Source organism: Sturnus vulgaris, chromosome 6 (assembly GCF_052056855.1).
Source record: "Sturnus vulgaris isolate bStuVul1 chromosome 6, bStuVul1.hap1, whole genome shotgun sequence".
Lineage (NCBI taxonomy): Eukaryota > Metazoa > Chordata > Aves > Passeriformes > Sturnidae > Sturnus > Sturnus vulgaris.
The window spans coordinates 253,724-280,310 of NC_142248.1; the positions used below are offsets into that span (position 1 = coordinate 253,724).

At 39.6% G+C, this 26,587-nt stretch overlaps 1 protein-coding gene across 22 annotated transcripts in view; it reads right to left on the minus strand.

Moving 5' to 3' along the window:
* The window catches only part of PTPN5 (protein tyrosine phosphatase non-receptor type 5), a 73,786-nt gene that overhangs the window by 10,223 nt on the left and 36,976 nt on the right, over positions 1 to 26,587 (minus strand). For 8 of the 22 annotated variants that reach the window (XM_088166615.1, XM_014887308.2, XM_088166614.1 and 5 more), the window contains 9 exons: positions 21,879 to 22,060; positions 20,828 to 20,947; positions 18,957 to 19,040; positions 15,166 to 15,404; positions 12,332 to 12,521; positions 9,415 to 9,499; positions 7,025 to 7,104; positions 6,388 to 6,525; positions 2,999 to 3,109 (listed from right to left, as the gene is read on the minus strand). In XM_088166615.1, the coding sequence (XP_088022741.1) occupies positions 2,999 to 3,109; positions 6,388 to 6,525; positions 7,025 to 7,104; positions 9,415 to 9,499; positions 12,332 to 12,521; positions 15,166 to 15,404; positions 18,957 to 19,040; positions 20,828 to 20,947; positions 21,879 to 22,060 (1,229 nt within the window). Of the gene's footprint in view, positions 1 to 2,998; positions 3,110 to 6,387; positions 6,526 to 7,024; positions 7,105 to 9,414; positions 9,500 to 12,331; positions 12,522 to 15,165; positions 15,405 to 18,956; positions 19,041 to 20,827; positions 20,948 to 21,878; positions 22,236 to 26,587 lie in introns of all 22 variants that reach the window. The other 14 variants (XM_088166622.1, XM_088166625.1, XM_088166623.1 and 11 more) reach the window with 5 other exon arrangements.

A 26,587-nucleotide genomic window follows, 5' to 3' on the forward strand; every position in this document is an offset into this window, starting at 1 on the left:
AATGCTAAATGGAACAGAAATCCAAATGGGAAGCCACACAAGAGAGAAATCTGAACTTCAAATATCATGATTGCACTTCAGTAAACTGCTTTACAAAACCCGCCCCAAAATTTCCTCCCCATGCAAAGTATTTTGCTCTTTTAGTTCCAAGAGCTGTGTGCAAAACACTCCAGGAAGTCTGTTCCCTCTTGACAGATTCATTCAGCAAAGCCAGAGCTGTGCTTGTGATATAATTGCTTTCATAATGTATTTGACAGACAGAGTCAGGAGCCATATCTCTGTCTCTGATAGCTAGATAAATAGATGAGGGAGAGAGATGGGAGCTTATTTTTCTATCTCTTCTGACAGACAGACTTGTATCAGTCTCCTGTCAATTCTACTCTTCTCTTAGACATGGTGAGAAGCTCAGAGGCAATATAGCAGGTGGGAAATGTATATAGCTCTAGGCCAGGTCTTTTTGAGAGACACAAATTCTGATTCTCTGTCTCAGCATGGTTATGAATATAGCAAATGTGTTGTTTCCTTTTTGGAGTGCCAAGCAGCACTGTGAGCTTCTGATTTTGTGTGTTCAAAGTGATATCCTTCTGTCTGATTTCTAAAGGTGGAAAATAGTAACATGGTGCTCAGGGAACTGGCCTTACCCTTGCAGCCATTACATAAGCCAGCTGGCACAGGGCAAAGTAAATGTTTGCAAAAGGTCCAAGAACACAAGTGTTAGCTTCCACAACCCTCCCTTCAGCACATGGCTGGCTAAGTTGGAGAGGGGTAAACAAAAAGACAAATATAACTTTTTCTAAAGAACAAGGCACAAAAATCTGAAAATAGTTTCTATCATATATACTCCCAAGACCGTCTCTATGCTTGTCAGATATTGGATGCTAAGAGTGCTCTGTGGTTGAGCATTTTCCATTCTTCTATTTGGATGACAGAGCTTTTGCATAGGTCCACAGTGAACTAGATTGGGAAAACAATCACGTTAGATCTTTTTCCTTTCTTGAGATGGATTAATTTTTGGATGGATCAATCTCTTTCTCCTTTTTGCTTGTCACAGAGTCACAGGGAACATGGGAGATGGTGCAAGGGTCGGAACAAGAGAGCTGGACAAAGGGAGGCTTGGCTTCATTGAGTTACTGTTTGATCTTACACTGGGTTTAAAATGCTCACTGAAGCATAGCTATAGGATCCTCAAGGCTGTGTCTAGCTCACTTCAGGAAAAGAAAATCTTACTATCATAGCATAGAATCTGGCCTTATGTTATATATCCTAGGGAGAAAAAAACTTTGTTTAAGAGAGCATAACTAGTTATCATGAATAGCACTCGAGCTCACTACAGCAAATCTGATCAATGCTGCTCTGAAACGCAGTTGCTTTTGAATGTGTGACTATGTCACAGAAGTTATGAACACCAAATTCTTAACTCAGTTGTGAAAAATTATAATTAAAATGTTGTCTATAACACTGAGGGAAATGTAAAAGTCACCTGCAGAAAAACATGAATCACTATGTAAATAATTTAGTTGACAGCAACAGAAAACAAAGTTCTAGTGATGAATTCTGGATGCCTTCAGTTTTATCTGCTGTGTTAAAAGTTTAATGCTTCTGCTCGGAGAACTCTGACTTCTGTGGTTCTGTATACTTCTGCTTTGGCTTGAACAAAACATTCTCTATTGATGGCTCCATAAGACTGAGAAGACTTGGGAACAGCTAGGAGGAAGCAAGATTTAATTGGCGGTTTGAAGTCTGCCATCATGTATGCTGTAGCTGAGACTATGACTTGGTGGCTAGACACTGGTAGCTTTCTCTGACAAAGGAAAACAAGCCTTGCCTATAGCCAGAGCTTTTTCTAAATTCCCAAAACCTGATAAATCTTGTCCCCTATACTGAGAGAAAAATGACAGTCTACTCTATAAAGCATGCAGTATTAATGTATTTCTAAACACTCCTGTTCAAAGGCAAACTGAAGTCAATTCAAGGCTTTTCCAGTTTTCACTACCAAGTCACTTAATGTATGCATAGTTCAGAGCTGCTGCTCCACGCTAGCCATTAAATGACAAATGTACAGCTCTAGGGAACGTTAAGTTAAACAGAATCTTTATTTCAGCTCTAGAACTCAACAATTCATATTTTGACATTTGGAGGTAGAGGAAAGAGACATTGACCCACTAGTACTGAAAAGAAAACCATTGTCTAACTGCAAAGCAAAAGCAGATGAGCTGCAAGTCTGCAACGTAAATATTCTTCACTTCCCACTTGTCAGGGAGTATGATTTTCTCCTTGCTGCCTTCACCAAAAGCATGAGTGACAGACTTTCTACACTCTAAAATCCAGACATGGGATGTCATGTGCTGGCTTTATGCCCATTAGCATATGGCTGAAACTGGTTGGATAAAAGGAGAGTTTTTCCAAGAAATTGTCACATTACACAATTTGGGGGTTGGGGTAGATCTGGCAGATGAAACATGTATGAAGTTTCTGTAAACAGACTATTAGTAAAACCTGTAGTTTGATATTCTAGAACCTAGCAATGAAAAGAGTTGTAAAATAGGACTCTAGTACTTCGGATTAAGTAGTATCTAAGTACTTAAAAGATTAAACCAGCATTAAAACTTTATATTCACAAAATGATAGAATGGTCACTGGTATATAAAACTACACTTGCAAAGTAAGAAGCTCTCTGCGAGCTGACATTTCATTCTAAATGATCAATGAACCCAGAGGACAAAGGCACAGAATGAGTCACTAGTTTCTTACCCAGTGAACCCCATACTACAACTGGCCTGGTGGCTTTCAGGCTGTACACATGCAGCCTAAACCTCTGACGGCTTATTTTCCTGTAGCCTTCATGCTGGTGATCTGGGCAAAGCTACAACTTCAGTAATGAAAAGTGGTATTTGTACAGCAGTGCACTGTGCAGAAGCTTTCTACACAACTCTTCCTGAACATCTGCATTTATAGGTTTAGACAGCTAAGCTACTGTAAGTACATTGGAATGATTTACCTTTAGGGTGATGAGCCTTAAACGGTAATCGTCTGCTTGTATGACTCTGTTAACTGTGATTTCTATTCCTTCATAGGTGACCTGTTCCTCTGGCCAATATTCTGTGCATTTCTGTGTGCAATATAAAACAAATTCAGTTAAGCAGGTATGAAGGGAGGCTCGGCTTTTTTCTCCTCTGAAACTGAATATAGCACATGCATAGAGGAATATGAATAAATTTTATTTCTATAATAAGTACAAGCTTTCACTTACTAAACAGGGACCACATTTCAGCTGATTTTTGCTGCATCCATAATAGCCTGATTGCTTGATTAAAAATGCACAAATCAAGTAATTACTAACCAATGCTTTTAAATACAGACATCCTTATTTATCTTTATGCAGCTGATGTGCATTTTGAAGATTCATTAGAGAGGCTGGTGGCAATGTGCTTGCATTTTCAAATTAATCCTTTTCTTAGGATAATAATGATTAGTATAATATACACTAGTTACCAATATATCTGTGCTGCATATATACTGATGTAGAAACACAAAATACAGCTTTTCTAATTTTTATAAAGGCTCAATGCTCTCTGAATATAAAATTATCATTTGCATATGTTTTTGCACAAAATAACATGACTGTGGATGTTTGGGGAAATAGATTATGTATCAAAATCCACTTAAAATTGTCAGTGAGAATCTTTCAAAGCTAGGGAACTAAAAGGCAGCAGTAGCTCAGAGAGATCGGACTACTGCATTTCGTTTTGCCAAAACCAGCAAGAGATGCAGCCAGCACAACCTGACAGTAAGAAACACAGAAATATAGTCCGTTTGCAGATCTGCTTTGTGGTACTGATACACTAAAGATGAGGCAGTGAAAATTTGTAAGCACTCTGATCCTGGAAGAAAGGCTAAAAAGGACTGTGGTTTTGTATTTACTTTCTCTAAATTAATCAATATGCAAAGGTAGACAGGCATTTCAAGATGGTGCACTAATTAGTTCATGGACAAGGAATGACGTGAATGTTACAGAGTCTGAAGTTATATCATTATCACAGGGGAGTAGGTATCTGCTATTCAACAAATTTCAGTTAAGATGATGCTTGTGAGATTCCTCTTTTACACAGCTGTACATAATCTTGAAGAAAACAAGTTGAATCATTTTACTCTCCCCCACCAAACGTAATTCCACTTGAGGAGAAAGACTAACAACAGAAAAGTACCTTGCATAGTTACTGAGTCAAAATTTTTGTGTGGGAGAACCAGTGTTGTTCCATCTGCACAGTGCATCAGTTAATAACCCACTGGGAGTGTGGCCCACTGTGTCTCTGTAAAATTATTTATGCAGACTGTGGTTTTTCTTCCTCTACTCACAAACTGCAGAATACACTGCAAAAATTGTCAAGAGCGCTACCAGCTATCAATAGCACAGACATTGCTCTGCTAAAAGGAGAGGAGTAAGATTGCCCACTCATTTCTGTGGGCTGTCTGTCAGTTCAGATTAGAAGTGACAGAGAGCTGAGGTGCAGAGCTTTCAACACTCACATTGTGAAGTCAGTGCACTGAGGAGGAACACAAAGCCTCTCTTACTAGTATCATTGCTAAAAAAACTTTTGGGTTTGAATCTATGTACTTTGAGTCCTGTTATTCATCTATTAATATAAGTGTTGCAGATAAATTGAGTGAGTATAGAAGACATTTACATGAAAGGACCCTATATTTATGGCTGAGATTGCTGACACCATTACACTTTTGACACAAAATGTGTCAGGAAAGTATCAGCAGCTCTGTTGAGATATACAGGTTGTAGCAAGCTCCAGTTCTATAGTGCATCAGGACTGCAGTGCACTGCTTCCCAAGACTGATAAGAGAGGTGAAACACTTGGTCAATGTAGGCAAGAGGCAATCCGGACAAAAAGGTTATTTTGCCTTCCTGTTATACAATCTCGTTATAAAAACTACAGAGGAAGAACATATCACCAAACGTGTCATTCAGGACCAGCATTTCCTCTGCACCTTCTTTAAACCTCAGAGTCCTCAAAAGATTGTGGTGCACTGACTGTCATGACATTTTAATACCATATGTGCCAGAAACTGGCAACTTTGATTAATGAGCAAGATAGTGCTTCAGTGCTGCTGCTCAGATACAGGCAGGCACAAATTTCAAACATGAGTGAAAACAAAGCATTCAGATCAGCAGCATACTCTGTTGTTGTGCATCAGCAATGCCTTGACAGGACGTGTCCAATGAGCCAGCTGTAATAGCTGACCATTTTTAACTTGCAAAACATGATTATTCTGTATCAGTCTTGTTCATGCCTTTTTTTTCACTGAAGTTGAAGGTTAAATTTATTTACTTTATAACTATGAAAATCTAAAGGTTTGTGCATTTTGGGCACTAAGCTTCCAGCTAGCAGATAAGCCATTACAACTCTGTCTGTATGCACACCCATATTCTTTGGCTTCTAAGCATCTAAAGCTTCTTCTCCAACCAAAAATCTCTAACCTAAATGACTAACCTGTTCTCAAGGACAAGCCTGGCATACACTGCTGCTGCAGCTTAAGAAACAACATTTGGGTATCTCCACTCAACCTTGCTGCTTAGTGGTGAGGGAGAATGCAGAGCCCAACACATGCCCAGACCACTTTCTCACATCTTACACGGTCAGTAAAGGCAGATGTAAGCTCAACTACTTGTCTGTGAGCTGAAGCCCACAAAAAGTTCTTGCAACTCTGCTATGGGGGAAAAATTTCAGCAGGTAAGTAATGAACAGCTGGAGGGCTGCAGTATTATAAATAGAAAAAAAAAAAAAACTTTAGGTGGCTTAGCAAACCATCACTACAGTTTAATTTATGGAAGTAGGTGGCAAATAGAAATTTTCAGCATTTCAATTTCAATGTTTCATAAGCATTCCCTAGACACATTCAGGGGAAGGTCCTCAATATTCAAGTTAGTTCTAGTTGTTGATTATCATACAGAAATCCAGTACTTCCTCAATGAAATATGAAATATAGACATCAAATCATAATAAATGCAAGATAAAGCAGCAACAACTCTACTGATTAAAGATATCCAACCTTAATAATTACTAGGTACTATTGTTTGTGATTCCTTTAGAAAGAACTTCAAAGGGTGCCTACAAATAGAACTGGGTTAGGAGGGGTTTCAAGTCAGCCAGGAGAGGAAAACAGCAAAACCAACAGTAGGAGACGTCAGACAGCGAAACAGGACTTACAGTAAACTGAATTCAAAGAGAAGGCCACATCTTCTGAGCCTGAAGAATTTAATGCTGGCTCTGATTGCACAGGCCACTGAACTAACTTCTGTTTGCTGGCTTAGTGTCTATGCTGAAAATATCTGCTGGAGTACAGATAAAAATAATAGACTGGATGTAAGAGCATTACCTCATTCATCTCTTCTATATTGGTAATCATGACAATGATGGGAGAACGCTCCTGCCACACCATTCTCCAGAAGTCAGTGACAGTATTAACTATTGGTCCCTGAGTAGCAATATATACCTTTTCCTCTCCTCCATAGCCCTGCCAACAAAAGAACAAGAGATCAGTTTTAACGGTGATGTCCACCATAACCTTGAAGGTTTGCTCTTAAAAAAAACCCAGAGAGCTATCCTGGTGGAAATGCTGACTCTGTGCTACCAGCTCTCCTCTCTATCTCTCTCCTGCACACGTGTACCTGGAGCGAAGGCACAGTATGGACTCGCATAATTCCAGCAAAGAGTGTCCAACAACCTTGAGGTGACTCTGGCTAGGTCATGAGCCTTATTCAATCTGATTATCCAGTGCCTTGGTTAGGCCAGCTGACAAGGAATTTTGCATCAAGAACTGCAGAAGTATGTTTCTGTCAAGTCTGAATCTGTACAGGTGCACTTTGAGATTTGGGTTTCAGCTAATGTAAGCAGGAGAGAAGAGCAATCAGATCAGCTAGGATGCCTTTAAAAACCAGTGTATGCTGTGATTCTGTTTACATTAATGGCAGCTGATAGAGGCTGGGCAGACACACTGGGCTAGGGGCTCTTACCCTGATGTAGTTAGCATTGATGTAAGAGCTGAGGGGGTCGTCCTGATCAGCTGAGGTAAGGCACACTCTGCTGTGAGGATCTGAAAGGTGTAAGGAGATAAGGTATAGCTTATGAGTTGCTCAGAGGAAAGAGACACACAAGATTGTTTAGTACAGCAAGACATTTACATGCATTCATGGCCATCACAGCAGATGTGAGTGGCCTTGGAAAACCCCCATGTTAAAACCACTAAAAAAGGGGAGAAGGATGGTTGGGGTAATTTGCAGTGAAACTTCTGACAGTTTTCACCCACTCTCTGAAGCCTTCCTGAATTGGTCCTGTTGCAGAGTCAGTTTTTCATCATGATTCTGGAAAAGCAGTTTTCTGCTCCAGGAAATTATTTCTCAGTCTGTTAGGTCAACAGACTCATTCTGGCTTCAAAGACATTGGAATACTGTTCGTGAAATGACAGCAAAGAGCTTTTCTACCAAAACATAAACATGCACTTCTTGCACCCAGGCAAGCCAGATAACAATAACTCTCTCCCTGTTTCATCTTGCAATGGACTGAACTCCAAGACATGCTATTAACAAATATAATGGTTATAGAGAAATTAAATCATATTAACAGGTCCCTTGCATTTTAAGTTTCTTCAGTACTTGAGTCTCCTTCACAGAGGCTGTTTATGAAGCATTATTCTTGTTCTAATAAGATGACAAAAGAAAACATTATTCCAGTGAAGAAGTTCAGTCCAATTCCTACTGAAGTCAATGGCTGTTTCACTGATTTTAATGGGAACTGACACAGGCCCACATTCATTCACTTTGACCAGTGCTACCCAGTTTGTTATCATTGACAAGAAACAGCCTCCTGACGGAGGCCTCAGCAAACAGCAACACTGGATATGAACAAGATAATATTAAAAACAAACCACAGGTGCCTTTTTCATAAAAAAATTTCAACCAGCTTCGAAAGAAGAATAAAATAAAATTTATGCCAAAATTGTGCTTTACCCAATATCATATTAAGGACTAAGCACACAGTAATTTTTACAGTACTACAAACACAGACTCAGCACAAAATGCTGTCCTCAGACAGACTAGATTCCTGTTTACTGGGATCTTTGGCTTTGAAGCATAAAGACAATGTTTAGATCTCCTTGCTACCCCTCTTTACTGCCAGCCCTGTGAAATGTAGGCAGTGGGATAAGAGTAAGCACACTCAGCCCTCTCCTTCCCTCAACAACATCCTGTGGCCACAGTTAGAGACAAAGTCTCTCAAAGTCCATTCAGAAAAAAACTCTCAGAATAAAGCTGTTAACCTTTAGAGTGATAGTTGGGTAGAAAGCAATTATCAGAGAGGAAGAGGTCAAAGTGGCTGCTGGCAGAAGATACCGATATGGCTGAGACGAAGAAATGCCAAATTCAGAATATAAAAATCACTTAGAGATCTGGCACCTTGGGCATCTGAAATCAATATCCACTTTTGCAATCCTCCCATTCCACCAAAACCATGAATTAATTCTTGAACAAATCACGTCAGCCATTAGCACAGCAATAGTGAAAGTGGTTAAATGCTTTTAGAGTTCTGGTCTGAGGTAGAGAACAAAGTCATCAAAAGAGTTGCACACATTGGGCTGCAGTTACTGGAGTCTGAAGACATTAAAAAAGTCTTTTTTTAAACTACTTCCAATCCAGATTCATTGACTTTTAGGTACAGCTGAGGACATTTTTGACTTCACTGCACTTGTATTTGCTAACCTGACATTGAACATTTTGGATTTTGCAAAAGACTACTGTGGATGGTGGTACCATCTTCCAGCAACAGCTTTGAGAAAAAAAAAAAGGTATGACATCCAATCATATAACTTCTCAAAGTATCTTAAAGTATGAGAGAGGGAAAAATGATGACACTTGTAAAAACGTGTACCAAGATATTTGTCAAAACTCCTACTCCTGCCTATTGTAATGGAAAAGAAAAATACATTTTTGTGTCGTCTTAATGCCATCAGGCCAGTTCCTAATATTCTCAGTCTGCATTTGAAAAAACATCAGTCAGAAAAACAACGTTGCTAGAATTTGGTCTTCAAAAGAAATTTAACCAAAGAAATCATTAAGTAACATCTTAATAAAGCAAGTTTTTGGGTACAACTTTTAAGCAGTGCCAAATGATGCAATTCTAACTAAAAAAAGCTATGTTTCCCTAAAGATCAGCAGCATTTTTGTTCTCCATGCTCTGTACCTCTTTGGAAATTTGATTTATGATTTGAAGCTGCTGCTTTATAACATGGCTTTTGGACAATACATTGTGATGACAGTACACTTCATGCACTCTGGAAAGGAAAATGCAAAGCTCTCCAGCATGTGGAATAAACTACCCTGCCTCAGTGACTTAAAAAGCAAAAACTTACTTGGGAGAATTGTTTTGTAGCGATTCTTACGGACTAGGCCTGGAATATCATATTCCTTTGGATCAACAAAGTTCATTGGAATTTCCTGTTTAAAAAAAAGAAAAACAAAAAACCCATATAACCATAAGAGACAGTCAGTAGTATTATTAGATTCACAATAGGTATAAAAACCTCACGCCCATTATGTCCTCCCTGAGAGGGAGGCAAAGTGATGAAGTCAGCTGGGACATATTGTGCAGCACCTCTAGCAACTTATCCCCAAAGTATGATTGATATTTCCTTTTACTGTCACTGGCTTTCTTTTCTGAAATCCTTCATGAGAAAACGCTCCTAGTGACTAATTCATTGAGTAACACACATGACATGTTCACTCCTAATATTAGTAGAACTGAATTGCAAGTGTAGGCACAGAGCGATGCAAGAGGCAGAATGCAAGACACTGCTCCAAGAGGATGGACCTCAGCACCATCCTTTCTGACTCACATCGCTTCCCCTCTGAGGGTGGGAGTTAATAATTTCCTGGGGACTTGCACCAGCAACAGAGAATGACACACATTATGACAGGCTGGTGTGCGGACCTGACTCCCTGGAGCTGGGGGAGCGTCACTGCTTTGCTCATCGTGCTATTGAGCTCCAGGGAAAAGCACAGCAAAGGGGCGTTCGGGCATTGCCTGTGCTCTCTATCACTGATGCAAAGAGCACACAAAGATGTAGGGCCTCCCTATTCCCCACTGCTCATCCCCTGCCACAAACGACCAATGCCAGGCAGGAACAGACAGAAACCTTCCACCAGTTGGAGTCACCAGGCAGGCAAAGAGAAGGGATGTGTTAATAATCTCATATCTCAGCAGAGATATGGCTCATGGGAACCAAGCTGGTCATCCCAGCTGCTGCACACTGGATTGGAGAGACCACTACAGGACTGATTGCTAACAAGAATCAGGGTTGGTTAAGGCAAGCCTCTCTATGGGAAAAAATAAGAATGAGCAGAGCTATAGACTGTAGAATCATAGAATTGGTATAAGGCTGAAAATGAGCTCTAAGATCATTGAGTCCAACCTTTCACCTAGCACCTCCATGTTTACTGCTAAGCCATGTCCCTAAGCGCCACATCCATATGTTTACAAACACTATCATGGATGGTGATTCCACCACTTCCTCAGTCTGTTCCAGTGCTTCATCCTTTCAGTGAATACTTTTTTCCTAATATTGAATCTAAACCTGCCCTGGAACAACTTGAGGTCAATTCTGGAACCTTAGAAGACTATCTGCACTCTATCTCTTACAAAGCATTGAGCACACTGTTAGCTTTTCCCAGAGTCAAATAAGGACAAAAACATTTTGTTGAAGTAATTTCCTATCAATTTTGAGAACTGCACAGGAACAAAATCTTCATATTTTTCTCTATTGTTCTTTGGTATGTAGTCAACCCAGACTCTTCCTGAGCCAAACTCCATGGGCTGTTTTTGGGTTTTAAGTCATTCACCACACTAACCAATTCTTGGTGAAAGCAACAGGACTATTGTCTGAGTAAAAATTCTAAATCTTGTACAAATTTCAGGATTTAGCCCTGTTAATGTCCTCCCTGACTTTTCTTCCAAAATGAAACAGCTTCTTGCTTCATCTGGGACCTGGACTTTGAAAACCAAGTAGGTTAGACAGAGTGAAAACACATGATGAAGAGTTAGCTGGTGGTAACTGCTTCATAAAAAACGAACTCGTTTACAATTTTTAATTACAGAAATGACATTTCGATTGCACAGCATTTTCTGCTCTTTCAGTTTTCATTAAAGAATGAAAATAGCTTGGTATGGCTTGGCCGATGAATGATTATATGAACACTAGGAAATCTAATTCAAAATCTCTCAGACAAATGAAGTGTATTTTTTCCTATTTCTAACATTATTTTCTTTGCTTGAAAGGTACAGAGTAGCTCAAAGACTGATGAAACTGTATGTGGACTAATCCAGCAGTCAATTCAGACACTAACATTCCCTCCCTAAAAGAGCAATTGATGCTTTACTTTAAAAGAATCAGGGCTTTGCCTACACAAAAGCTGCTTTCCTTCAACTTGCACAACACTAAAGGAAGTAAGGACCACAGATACCTTGCATTCTATTTGAAAATAGTAGCCCACACTATCCCCCTGTTCTTGTAAAGGGAAAAATACCCTGAAACTGCACAAGGAGGGAGGACAGCAAGTGATAATCAGAGTGGTCTTTCCCTTTCAGACACTTAGAGGTCATGAAGAAGACAGGGTGAAAGGGCTGTAATCTTGCAAAACAGTCTTCCTCCTGCTCTGCTGAGATTTCATGTGTAAGAGAATATTTGACGGGGCAGTAGTAACTTCAGTAGTAAATTATTTTTGTGCAGAGAAAAACCCCATAACACATACTTTGTATAGCTCCTGCTGAATGACAGAACCACACTGTTTCAAGCAACCAGAGAATATTTAGATTTGCAAAGTAGCTCCATATTAGGCATTCAACAGCAGAGAGGGTGGATTAGGACTACTTTCATCCCTAGGGCAACTCCGGACACATTTCAAGAAGTTATGCTTGTAGCAAATGTGTCCTTTCCTCTGAATTCCAGTGATTTTTTGGGTTGCTTTTGCTAAAATCATAGTATACACCAGCAAAAAAACGCAAAAAACCAAAAACAACCTAGTGAAAAAAACTTGTTGTAGTTGTTTTTGCCAGAACCAATTCGCTAGTTTTCAAGTGACAATATCACTGAAAGCTTTCAGACATTGTAATTTAAAGGAATTATAAATTTGGAAATTGCATTAAATGTTTAATTGACATAAGTGGAGTTTGCATGTGCTACTTTTAAAATAATGGTAGAAAATAATACCAAGGTCTTCTATGGAAAGACAATTTTTATTGATGCCCCTAGAAAAGAGAGGTCAGACGCTCACAAAGAACTCTGCCTGGAGTATGAAAGGATCCAGTGCTTTCTTGTGCAGCTCCTCTTCAGTCAGGATGTTCGATGCTGTCTGGAGATATTCTCGGGCTGACTGTTCCCGTGGAGACATGACATAGCCAAAGCCTTGCTCAGAGCAGCCTGGGGTGCACATATCCAGTGTGAGTGAAACATTTGAACCTCTCCTGCAAAACAGAGCAGTCAAAGTTTGCTTACAACAGACCCATCACTGCCAGCAATGACAGATGAACAATTTAGGAAACCAGCCACCTGGTTCTGATGGGGACATTTTGGTCAATACCTATTAGAAAATGGGTGATGCTTCTTGTGTGGACAAGAGAAGAAGATGATTTTGTACACTGAAACATCTCGGGATAAACGACCAGTACAACTTTATTAAAGACATGAAAAGCCAACCACTGCAGTGAATAATTTTTCTATCTGAAAAATGTTTTTTCCACAAGTGTCCATCCTAAGAAGGGTAAAATGGAGGTCCCAACACTAACAGTTACATTATAAACAGAGACACTGTTGAGTGTGGAATTTTTAGTGTTAGTTAGCCACACAACAAACCAAAGAAGTCAAAATGCCTACTATGAATAAAGTTTTAAAGCACTTCTGAGCTTCTGTTAGTCTCACATATGACAGACAAAAGTAAGATTCAAAAGCTGTCAGCGAATCTATATTTAAATGTCTTTAACATAATAATAAAGCCACACAATATGATGATTACTAGGTAAAGGTTCTATACATCCACACAGTAAATCTATTTTTGATGAATCTCAACTCGAAAAATTTAGTTAAAAGGTATGTGCAGGAGCTATTAAAAACCATGTAAGCACACAGGCATGACCAGCTTACAGAGAGGACAGAAATCAACACTTGGATCAGAGCCCTTTCCTGGACTCTGGAGTTTGTCCAAAAGAATTTGCAGCCAGCTCCTGCTATGATTCATAGCCATAGGGAAATGCCACTAGTGTCAGACATGGAATCTTTAGTGATACCTTCCAGAGGATTTCACCTTACCCTCCTGTGTGCTATTAAACAGCTACCACATTTCTCTGCAAAACAGATGCATTTTACAAGGATTATTTTTGGTTCTTTCAAGGTAGAACAGGCTACCTACATTAATAGTTCTTCAGTGGAGGAAATGAGATTATTTCTTCTTCAGCAACATTCAGTGGTGCTTGTATTTAGCTGCTGACCACCCTTATAATTGTAGAGGTGGTTAAAGAATGAGAGGAAAGTAAGAGAAGAGCAGAATAGATGCCTAAGAGGCGCAGGTCGGTAATTTAACACACCACCAAACAAAGGAAAAGTGATCAATGTGTAATGTAAGTTAAGTTTGTCAGGGCAAGGTCAAACCTGAAATGATGTCTATCTTCTCAAGGACACATGTTTGTTGAAAACAAGTTTATATCTTAACTGTTGTACCTAGTTTGAGAACTTCAAGCAATTGCTTTCATTCTCCCACTTATAGTTGTTTGACAGGTTTTTCATTGCAATGCATTACTTTAACCAATTGATTTTTCCCCAAGTGATACTCCCCAATTCTCTTGATACAGTGAGTATCTTTCATATAGGCTAGCAGACACCTGCAGAGAAATGTCACATCTTTCAAGTGACAGAAATTGAATGAAATCAGAGATGGTGAAGAATACAAATGACTCGCGTATTTCAAGCCCAATCTCGCCTGCAATGAAAAACCCACAAAGCAGCAGCTTCAGGGACAAGCCCCAGAGATTACTGTGATCTCATATAAAGGTAGAATAAACTAATAAAAGGTGTAAGATTTTAGGAATATGTTATAAAAAAATATAAAGCAAGAAAAAACATTCTAAACCACAAGAGTGCAAATTGAAAGCCTCTCCTGTAACACTCCTTTTTACTGTGTCCCGAAGAGATTTGGAAAATCAGCATTATATTCTTAAAATCTAAGTTCTGTCGTTTGTTTTAAGCTTTAGAGATGAGAATTAACTATGGTTAGCACTCCAATTAAGCTTGAAAGCTGAGAAATAAAGAAAGGTCATACTTTGCTATGCTGGGCCCTTCAGTAACTTCCTTCTTATTCATAACATTGTCACTTTTGCAGAATTTCTTCACAGAAATTCTATCATCAAGACCTTTGTTCTATTTCACTAAGACAACTGAAAGGACACAAAATTGAGAAAGATTTTCCTTTAATCTTGGAACTGTCCTTTCCCAGCTGAGAACCTCTCTGAGAAGCTCCTGACTTACCTGAGAATATCCCCTTTTCAAGCTACCCTTATGGTTCAAGTGGCGAACACCAGCTCACCCCAGAGGTTCATTACTAGGTTCATTTGAATCAAATTCATTTACTTCTGGATTAACTGATTTATATAAGGAATACCAAAGACTATCACTTTTTCTATGGTTTGGTTTAGGAGAAAAGACTAGTCCTCCAGTATGAGTGACAGGGGGAAAAAAAAAAAAAAAGAATCAACAAGACCCATCTCTTTCAGAGGTAAAAGTTTTCACTGCTCTATAGAGGATTTCATGCAATGCAGTTGGTGTTTTGATGAATGGAGAGAGACTGATCAAACACAAATAGATGTATTCAATGGAAGGAAATGATGCTTTAGAACAGCACTTGTTGACAGCTGTCTAGAAAATGTGTGCTGTTCAGCTAGCATGCTTGTATTTATGACTGGACTGAAAACAGGAAAGGAAATAAAGCAGGTGCTTGACTTAACAACCACATTTGAAAGTGACATTCACAAAGGCAATAAAGTTTCCTACTAGGCACAGAGCTCCTAAACCCAGAAAATCTGGGAGCAGACTCTTCTCTATTAGTCACATCTACCCTACCTTTCTTGCAAGCCCACGGATTTAACTGTCAGAGTAGCTGGGTCTGTCTCCGCTTTAATATCCATTACGCAGTCAAAGACTGGAGTCTCTGGCACGGGATCCATATCTAGGAAGTCATCCTCATTTTTATCCTCTGTCCACTCTGAGTACGTGAAGGAAGGCTGCCGGCTCACAGACTGGCGTCTGTCCTCTTGCAGCAGAAAGGGGGGGTCTGGTCGGGCTCTGAGGAGGTGCCAGAACTGGAGGAAACAAACATTTTAAAAAGTTTCTGCTTGTAGGCAGCCCTTCCATACAGCCTAGGGCACAGGTCTTTAGGGCAGCATCCCAGCTGTCTGTATTAGAATTGGAGAGTACTGAAGAGAATAGGAATGTTCCATGCAGGAGTGGCTTTGTGGTGCGTGTTACAAGGATTCACATCTACGCATTCAAACCTGCTTTCAGCCACAGAGGTTTCCACAGAGCTAGTTAGGCTTAACTCAGGGATACAGTGGAAGTGGAATGTGCTTGTGACTATCATATGCAAGCCAACGTGATACCGCTGTCCTTTTGTTCAGTTTCTTATCCTTCTCAGGCTTGTTTACAAAACAAAAATCCACGATAGTATTCTACAAATCACACCTCTCCCGATTTAATGGCTTTCTATTTGAAATTTACATATAGCTGTCTTAAGTTAATAGAATTGAGCTGGACATCTTTAATAACCAGGCACTGTATCCCAAATTTTTGCATAAACCCATCATTTATTGAAGAGGCCTCAATTTTGATGTACCTGATCCTGGGGCCCAGAATGCCCATATCAGTTTTTGACCAGGGTCAAAGACATGGTTATAATTTAATTATCTGATTTGAATATGGTATAAACATTAAATAATGAAACCTGTGAAGTTCTAAGATATAAGTGCAATATGGAAGTTTATATTACAAATTAACAGAAGGTTTGAAATTGCATTAATCTGAAAAATTTCTGCATCCTATCAGTTTGCTGTGATAGAATAGGTGATTTGGAAATCAAATCTGTAGACTTCAAATCCTCCACACAGATTTCAGTTAAAAATTTCAAACCCACCTCTGAATTCCAGGATCTGTAACCCTAGACCAACTTCATCCATCTAACATAGAACTAGGAGTTAGTATCACTCAGGAAAATGCCATCCAAACTATACTGCATTGTCATGCATCCTTTTGAGACTAAGAACAGGTCTCATTTTCCAAAAGCCTCTTTTGTCCTTTTCTTAGATGATCAGTTGAATTTTTAAAAGTGCCACTAAAAAAGGTCAAATTTTTCTCTTCCTAGGCTACTAAAGCACATTAGGATATCATGCAGGACAGTGTTAATTTCAACATTGGGAAAGAAAGGCTTGGTCATAAAGGTGTTCCTCAAAGGAGAAGATCCTTTCAAGGTCTCTTCTAGGCAGCACTTGAAATCAATTTTGAGTAGAGAGGGAGAGAAATATCACTCAGCTGAGACAAAGGGGAAAATAAATTTTCTTCATGCAATAACCTGTTGTCCAGCAAGCTGGGATTGCAGAAACTCTGCCTGGTTCAATCACCATTTTCAATGCTCTGCCAATGACTGTTACATCTTATTCCACAAATAACTGACAAAAGCAGATATTTCCAAATTTGTAAACTGCAAAGCACCAGGACCTCTGAGAGGAAGGTGACAGGTAGGCAGGAAGGGACAAAGCTCATGTGCACTCTCTAAACAGTCTCTCCTTCCTAATGTCCATGCTAGAGAGAACATACTGGGCAAGATGGACCATTGCTCAGAACTTACAGGACACTTATAATTGGCTGCCTAGTGACTTATCCAGACATTTGTGCCACTACTCTAGCTAGAAAATTCTTAGCACAGACCACAGGAATACAAAACAGTGCAAATTCACCAACATGGAAACTGTTAGAAAATGTTTTTCTATACACAAATTTTAACCAACACAAATACAGGCCAAGTCGTCTTTAATCTATAGTGGTGCTCATGCTCACTTGCAAGGAGTTCACGTGCAAAGAGAGATCAGAATTTTTGACCACGGAGAGCTTTCACTCACTTTACCTTCTGTGCTAAGAATGGGTCACCAAGAAATAACTGAATATGCAAAAAATCACACCCCTGCTACTCAGATTTTCAGCCCAGAATGTTTTGCTGCAAATTTATCTGGAACTCATAACATTCTTGACAATTCTTAGGTGTCTTTTTTTTCTTTAATATTTGCAATTACAGAATTACCGAAAGTTTATTTTTGAGGACAAATTTAATCTGGATAAGGTACAGCAGCATCAAAAACCCAGAAAACTGCGTAAACTTCGCTAACTTCCTTGCCTACATCAATGATCACAATAATGGAGGCATTAACTATAATCACTTGGCCTTGTGAACAGTTTTTAGAAAGTCCATTTTCCTGACACATTAAACAGAAGATTTTGCCACTGTGCTGCCTCTGAGTGGATTTAACCATGACATATAATATGAAATTACTTCCTAGCAGGGAGTGTGGCTAGCAAATCAAAGGAAGTATTCCCCTCTCCTTGGCACTGATGGAGCTGCACTTTGAAAATACTGTCTACAAATTTAGTTCCCCCAGTTTAAGACAGATATGGAAAAATTGGAGTGGTCCCAGTAGAGGATTTCAAAGCAGGTCAAGGGTCTAGAGTACATGAAAAAGGTGGAGAGAATTGAACTTGTTCAGCCTGGCAAAGAGGAGGCTGCAGTGATCTAATAGTGGCCTGCAACTACTTGAAGGGCAGCTCCAGAGATGCAGCCAGACACTTCTTGGTAATGTCAGCTGATACTACAAGGGACAATGGCCACAAGCCTGCAGAAATTCAGTCCAGACATTTTTATATTTGTGAAATTCAGATGAGACACTAAGAAACATCTCTTCCCCAAAAGTGCCACGTGGTTGTGGCACAGGCACAGAGAGATATGATAAACCTTCCTTCCGTGAAGGTTTTCAAAACCTGTGTGGAAAAATTCATGGCTGACTTTACTGAGTGTTGGCAACAGCCCTGCTCCAAGCAGGATATTAGATTAGCAATCTCTGCCCACCTACAGTCCCATGATTCTGGGATGCATTTCATTATGCTGTGCATCACTCAAACAGCATGTGCAGAGCACTGCTTCAACTTCCTGAGCTAACTGGAGTGCACCTCTGGAAGGACAGGAGGTGATGCTCTGCCTGCATGTTCAGTAGCTTCATTCCCCCTGTAAGAGAACAATGCAGAGGGGTTTGAAAAGCCACATTCAGTCAGAGCTTCCTGACAAGGCAGAGTTCTCCATAGCTCTCCCATCTACCACACAACTTTGCACCAGTTACACAATCCATGGAGAAACACAACACACTGCTGCTCCCCAGCAGCTGACAGCTAACTACATTAATTGTAGTCACACCGCTTAAGCTTGTTATGCAGCTGGGGCCTTGGCCTACATCTAACAGGACTTCACATTCAGAAGAACAGTGGCACTCTGGAACAGCTCCTTCTGCCATTGAAATCAATAGATGATGGTCCTGTTAATGGACCACATCCCTTCTACTTCAGTGCAAATAGTTTGCCCATCTGTGGATGGAAAAAATAAAAAACATTTTTATATACCTTTCTACTTCAGTGCAATCCCCAACTCATCAAGAACTTGAGTAACATAAAGCAAGCAGATGATTATATAGAAAGACCCCCAAAAATGATGCTTTACAATCCACTTGGGCATAATACCAACAACTTTGGATGAATTACACATCTATAAAAACTCACTGAAAAAGGGCATGAATATAGTTTTGTACTGTACCATAACTTACCAGAGATCCTACAAATAGAAGTCCTAGAGAAGCCAAAGACAGTAAAATGTATGATACCACAACGCTTCCAACTGTAGTCAAGCTCTGTGGAACAACAGAATAGACAATGATTCATGAAGCATTTAGGGCACATTACAGTGTCTGCATGCATGTTCTTGGCCAACTGTGCATTATCTCCCATGAAGATTTACTGATATCACACTCATCTGTGGAAAAGCTGCCATCACAATCAAAAAAAGAAGCCAGGCTTTGGAGAAGATGGAAACTGAAACCATCTCTAAGCCCCAGCACCCTAGGAGGTCTAAACCCTAGACTTCACTGTGAAGGCAAACAGGAGTTCTGCTTCCTACCCTCACACTTTGCCAAAGTGGAGATCTGAACCCACAGTTCAATTTTGCAGACTGAACCAGCACATTATTGCTTCAGTCAGTGTGATTTTATACTGTGGCAGAGGGCTGTAAACAAAGTTTAATACTTTTCCTAGGTTTGGGGATCCTTAAATGGAATCTAGCCACAGAGGAGTTTTCTGTGTTTTCTACACATTCAGTGAAACACCATCAGTTTAACTCACACCACTGGCAGTGGAATTAATTCTGTTGTCTTAGTCATTTTATAGTAGTCTATAGTTCAGTCTGTTCTCTGTAGTAGGTACAAAATTCAGTTCTAATGGGCTTCAGTAAGCAAGGAATTTTACTCTTTTTCTCCTACTAGAAAAGCTAATGAGAAATTTGGAGTAAAGAGCTTCCTTTTGCTTATCTTAACATCAGAAGATTTCTTTGCCTATACTGTTTTCAAGTGTAAATTTGCACAATAAATAAAAGTCCTCAAACACATGCATGAACATCTGCATAGAATCATACTTGGGGTGTTCTTGTGATGCATTCTAGGAATCAGTTTCCTCCGTGAAGGACAATTATTGTAAGTCAAAATTATACAAATCAGTGATTTTCTGGTGGGAATAACAAATTGTTAATCATTGAGCCACTGCAAATAAGACATAGGCAACAGTCTGTGAAGAGCTCTGTGCATAATAAAGCCAAGTGCAAAAGGGCAAAGAAAAAGTGCTTCTTTCAAAAAAAACCCCAAAAGAGCAGGTGATATGCAGCTCATGAACACTGAGAAAAAAGAAAACAGTCTCCACTGTCCTTCAACCACAAGAGGTACTGAATCAGATTTTCTATTAGTACTGCAAAGCCTCTGCCTACAAGATTATGTACAATGGAGCTAAGCATTTTGGTAGCAAACATATTTAATCAGATTTTTTAAAGTAGCTGCTCACCACTTAATTAAGGTTCTGTCCACACTAGAAAAATCTGCACTGGGTATAATTACCAATAATTTATCAGATGAATCATTCTGGTATACATGTCATCATGTCATGATGAGAAGCTAAGCAATTTTACTGGGGTAGCTCTGTAGATATAATGAATCTGTGCACCTAGTACACTTGAAATACACTTCCTGCACACAGATATGTTCCAAACACTCAACAAAAGTATATTTTTGAGACTATGGTGTGATTTGCTCCTTTTATATAGGTTGATCCATTCTTCCAGAATTTAAGCTTCTATTCATCCTAAGAAATGAATTTCCAGCTCTCCCTTTTACTGTTGGTTAAAGCTTAATGAGATGACTTCTTATTTCTTTGTTTCATTTGCAATAATTTGTAAATAATAAAAAATCTGCAATACTAACCTAACATCATAGCCAAAATTTCAGCCCAGTATCTCAAAACATTCTTCTGCTTTCAGAAAACTATTCTGCCATTTCAGGGCGTACACATGAAATACACTTATCAGAAGAGATATTAGAAGCATCACCCAAGGCTACTGACATCAACTATATAACCAGAGAGGAGCACAGGGACTTACCTCGCCTTGATCTGAAAAAACCTGTTTGAATGGGGTAAGCAAGTAAGAGAGCAAGTCGAAGGCATTCTGAGCTGCTGGGATGGTCCCGTAAGTGCTGTACCACAGCATCATGCAGAGAAGCTGTGCAATCAGTCAGAAAAGACATAATTAGCATCTCTCATTATACACGCATTCATTTTCATTTCAAGACTGCATAATTAACTAATTTAGTTAGCATTGATTTCATGTTGATTACCACTTTTGCTTTAAGAAGTCAGGTATTTTCTAGGCTGTAGCTTAACAGGAATAAAAAGACTGAAGGCTCCAAGCTCAGTTACTATTAACTAGATATGCATCACTGAGTTACAAAGGCTCCCTCCGACCCTCACTAGAAAAAGGGCTGCCCAGAAACAGCAAGTAGAGCAACACTGAAAGAGCAACAGATTCCTCTGCTTCTGAACTTTCAGGATTACTACTTTTAGATCAAAATTAGTAATTCCATGAATTTAGGATGCTATTAAAAGACTCTTAAGGCCTCTCTCAAAGCTCTCACAAATAGCCATGTTCCACATAGGAATCACTATAAATACACACACACACAAACATACACACATGGAAACTTTTCATTTGAACCACTTAAGGGTGAACATGCCACAGATAACATAAACTACAAAAGCAGTGGCTTTATATTTAACACACTCACAGAGGGGTACAACCTCATCCCCAACTGTGAAGGGCACACCCCAGCTTTTAAGAATACACCTCCCACTCCACTTTTTAACAACATGGGTCTTTATCCCCATATATACCAGTAACAGAAAATTGATTTGGTGGGATAGTAATCATTTGGCAAAGGAGGCATTTACAGAGAGGCAGGAAACAGGATGGGATTCTGGGACACTAAGAGGCAAGGGCTGTTCTCATGGCAAAGCCGTGAGAGGTGGCTGCAGAAATAAGGACTGCACCTACTTCTCGTTCACTGCTACATGTACAGTAAATGAGGAAACCTCCCAAGCCAGCACAGCCTAAAGGAAGGGTTCCAGCATTCCAAACCTATGGCAAGCTGCCTTACCAGTATCTGTGAGAGGACAAACAGGTACATGCTGTCTCCAGGTATTAATCCATTCCACCGGGGAGGCCAACTGAGCACTGCTGTTTTCTGGGAGGCTTTCAGGGACTGCTCCTTCATGTTCAGCTCTCCTTGCCGTCCTTCAGCTTCATCCACTGACTCCATAACAGCCGGACGGGAACAACCTTCACGTGAAGACGACACGTGCAGGGGATGAATGGGATGTGGCCCTGCAGGCACCGCGGAGGCTTCGGGGCTATTGTTTTCCTGGAGACGATGGTTACCTCTCAGTTCCGCCTCAGCAAGTGCAGCTCAGGATTGTGAGCGTCACACTCTATTAGTGCAGCTTTATTCACCTGCCTTCATCAGAAAAAAGTGAGTGTGGGCGGATAAATTATTTTCCCTCTCCTTCCGGAGGTGTAGATTCTGGGCTTTGTTATTAACAAATTCTCATTTACATTGCTGCACTTTTTAATTTTTACTTTTTCAAAGAAGCTATCTGTGCTATCGCCTAGCTACACACTTCCCAGCTACATGATGGCCCTTCCTGTCTCATTTTCTCCATTTCTTTTATTTGTCTGCTTTGTCTAATCCGATTATAAATTTCTGAGGTAGAGACTGTTTCTTGTTATGTGTCTGAATAGTGCTTGGGGACACTGGGTTTTGACTGAGTGTCCTAAGGCACTAATTTATTATTAGTTTATTCCAATAACCTACTTCTTGGATGAATTCATACTCAAGACCTATTTAGTAATATTGCAAAGCTGCACTCTTCACTGGAAATAACCACTGGTGTTACTGAGAGTATTCCCTCAGTAATAGTATTTTGAATAGAGTCACTGTAGACATAAAATAATTTACAAGTGAGGAGTGAAAGATCAGAACCATTGAGTGTGAGTATTACTGACTTATATCTTTGTACATGAGGAATGCCCCAAAGCTGCCCTGTGTACAGCACTGTAGACTTAAGCCTAAACCAGCCTCCTGTGTCCCAGAGAAAAGCCACACCATTGGTCCTTACATGGTTTGTTGAAGTCAGGTTTCCATAAAACATTCCTCTCAGCAAACATTTCTCTAAATGTCTCACAATAGTAACTCTTAAGCACCCATTAACTAGCCACAGCTCCAATCAGGCAAATGAAATATATCTTTGTATCAGCTGATGGTCTGCCCATACTAAGAATTCATTTTTAATGCTGTTTTTATCTAATGATAGATATCACAGCAAGTCTACCTCTCAGTCCTTAAAGTTGAAGAGTTTCAAGCTTCCAAACTGCTTCATATCTCACTAGATTTGAACAAGAATCGAGAGGAAAATACTTGTTAATGATTGCCAATTTTTTCCTGCTATTTTTGTGGGATGTTTATGTTCTGTGTTTTGGAACAGGAATTTTAAATTTAGCAGGGACAGAATCATCGTGTCAGAAACTATTTTTGTCATCTTTGCAGAGAGACATGCACCTGTGGCTGAGATCTAAAGCTTCAAAAATATCTATTTCTTACAGTTTATTATTGTTTGCTTCTAAAGTCTCTAACCTTCAATTTTCACTAAACATAGTTTAAGTTCAACTTTTCCTTTATGTGCATTAAATAATACACTTCTGTCACTAAGAATGATTAATGAACATATTTGCTGTTTTTCCAAGTTCCAATGATTTCCTGTCTTACATACTCCTCCCCAAATCTCAAAATAAAATATATACAGTACAAAAGTAAAACAGCATTGGAAAGACAACCAGACCAAGGAATGCAAGGAGCCAAGGAATGCAGATTTCACACTCAGCCTTCAGCTGGTTTTCATAATATTTCATATTTCAGAACACTTTTTTTTTACTGACCAAAGGTGCTGCCTTACGTAGCACATAAACAGCATATCTTTGCTTCATACTTGTAATAGTCTGAGATTCTACAAGGTCATTTCTGGTTGGAAACAAATCCTTGACTATAATACAAGGACGTGAAGGCCACTTAACTGCATCTTCTGGAACAAAGATGTCAAAGTTAGGGCACTGCTCTGTGTTGGTAACCATGGGGATCTGTGCCTCTCCACAGCCCAGAAGTCCAACTCCTGGAATTCCAGTGTTGTCTAGTAACACCTGTATAACTGTAGGGGTCACATTCTCTTTCTTACAACTGCCCTATATGAAGGACAATAGACCACTCTTATTTTCAATTATTTTCACTGCATAAGGTAGAGACCTGGCCTGTGGACCTGGGAGCCCAGGATTCCAGCTCTGCTGAATTGACACTGCTATCAAGAGGTATTTTCACTAGCATGACAGAAGGTAAAAGGTGTAAGAACTGAAATAATAGAGAATTGGCTGAATCCATGCATATAAATAAACAGATACATGTCTTGGATTTTGTGATAAATGTGATTCGTGCTAATTAAATTGCAACTATATTAGCAAAATTGTATTTAGATCAATAGAAGAAAATTGTTACAGAGTGAGGGGGGAGATGGGTGAGACAGGGCAAAGGACATCTTCCAGATGTTGGGAGTCAAAGAAAGATGTTGGAAGGGAATCGTAAAAGGACATAGGCCTGACAAGCAGCATCTAGAAATACAAAGCTTTGACCTTGAAATGGGCCAAAATGGGATGATTCCAAACATGGGACTCAATTAAAGTCTTGCTATGGAAAACATCTGCTCAGTCACACAGGGCGCCTGCACTACCTGCAGGTCACACCTCAGTCACTGAGGAAGACGATGAGCCTTCATTGGAAATAAGACCCTCAAAAGGATGAGAGACCCCGTAACCCATTAGTAGAGCATGCACTGTACACATAGTGGTGTAGATTTTAGGAATAGAAACTAGGAGGAGTTTTTTAGAAACTTCTGTAGCCTACAGTATATAAGTGGGATTGTTAGCCTGGATGCTTTGGTACGTGAGGAATGGCGAGCCCTCCCCAGTCAGTTTTGTTTATGCTTTATACGAACCTCAATTATACTAAATTACTTACTGCCAAATTTTGTATATTCTCAAATATATGCACTTTGATTGTATTCATCTCCAATACTTTAATTGTATACATTTATAATTGTTAGTATTAAAAATTTGCTGCTACATTTAATCTTGTTGCTTGATAAACTGGAAAAATAGAACATCATTCATAATAGATTTACAAAGAGAAAGTCTATAATTAACTGAAATCCACTCAAAAATTTTCCCCTAAAAATCACAAAAGATTTGATTCTAACAAATATAATGACACGCACCTCAGGTTCGGTATTGATTTAACTACGTTAGATTTAAACAATACTTCAATTAGCACTCACATGTCATCTTGTCAATCCTATATTCCTGTATTGTTTGCCCTAACAGGCCCAGGATTCTTTCAGTAGCAGATGAGATAATGAGTGAAACACCAGTGAAGCTTTCTTGTGTCAAGGTGAATGTGAAGGTCCTGAGAGAGCTGGCAAGGATGACTGCGTCCAGGAAAGAACTGAGCCTCTCCCCTGCTAGTGATTTGACTGACAGTGAAATGTAGCATCCATGTGATAAGCATCCTCATTTCCTCCATCACAGAGATCGAGATTCAAGTTCCATGAGTACTGCTGTGGCACAAGACTAGACTTGCTAGGGAAAAAAAACCAACCCTTTGGCAGAAGAATTAAAAGGTCTCTGACATCTGTAGCAGCCATATGGCTTGTGAAAGCAAGTTGAAATTTCAAAACAGCACCATAAACTTAAACTCATCCTTGCTGTTCAGGGAAAAACACTTTCTGGATCATGCCAGGGATCCATTCATCCAGTATTCTTTCTTTAAGCAGTGCTACCAAAACAAGCTGTCAAAAATACATGGCATAGCACTGCATGCTATCATATTATGGAATAATATATATAGGGAAACATCTTTCTTCACTCAGGAGGTAAAAGCTGGCTTCTGTAACTCTGGCAATGTCCATTTTAACCCCCCTGTATCTCTCTATATTTTTTTTCTGATTATACATGTGGGTGCATAACAGGCAGAAGAATGAAAAAATACCTATATAACTCTCAGAAAAACGAGTGCTTAGAGTACTAGTCTTAGCTGAAACACTAAAAGGCACTGTAGCAATAATAAGCAAGTCAACAAAGCTTTACAGTAACAAACATGCCACGATCTCATCAAATCCTGCTGTGGGTGAGGCATTAGCAGCTTTGTAACTCAACTGATTCATATTCAAAGCCTTCAGAGAAAAACAACTCCTCAGAACCTCACAACCTGGCTGTATTTCCTAATGAAGTTAACATTTTAAAAGGAACTTGTGCACAGGTGCTAAGGCTCAAGGAATTGGCACAGCTCCATTGGCAGACTTAATTTAACAACGCATTTTTGAGAAAAAAATCTTGTTCCTCAAAAAAACTGTTTTTATAAAACAGAAAGAAAATTCACCCCAGCAATGAAAAGACAGTGCTCATACAGTTAGTAGACATTTATGTACATCCATCACACTGTCCCTGTGGGAATTATGCTTCTGGGTTGGATATGCTTCTGCGATCCAATTGGAAAATACAATTTTTGTTAATGGTGGATTCTACTTTCCAGACACAGAAGACAGGAGGGCAAAAGGGGCCTCACCTGTTCTGCCAAATCTCAAGCTGCAGCAGCCAACACACCACAGCAGCTGGCTGCATTGCCCCTAATTGTTTTAGGTACATTGAGATATATATCCCTCTGAACCTGTCCACATCTTCATGATGGCCATGTGTGATGAGAATTCGTAG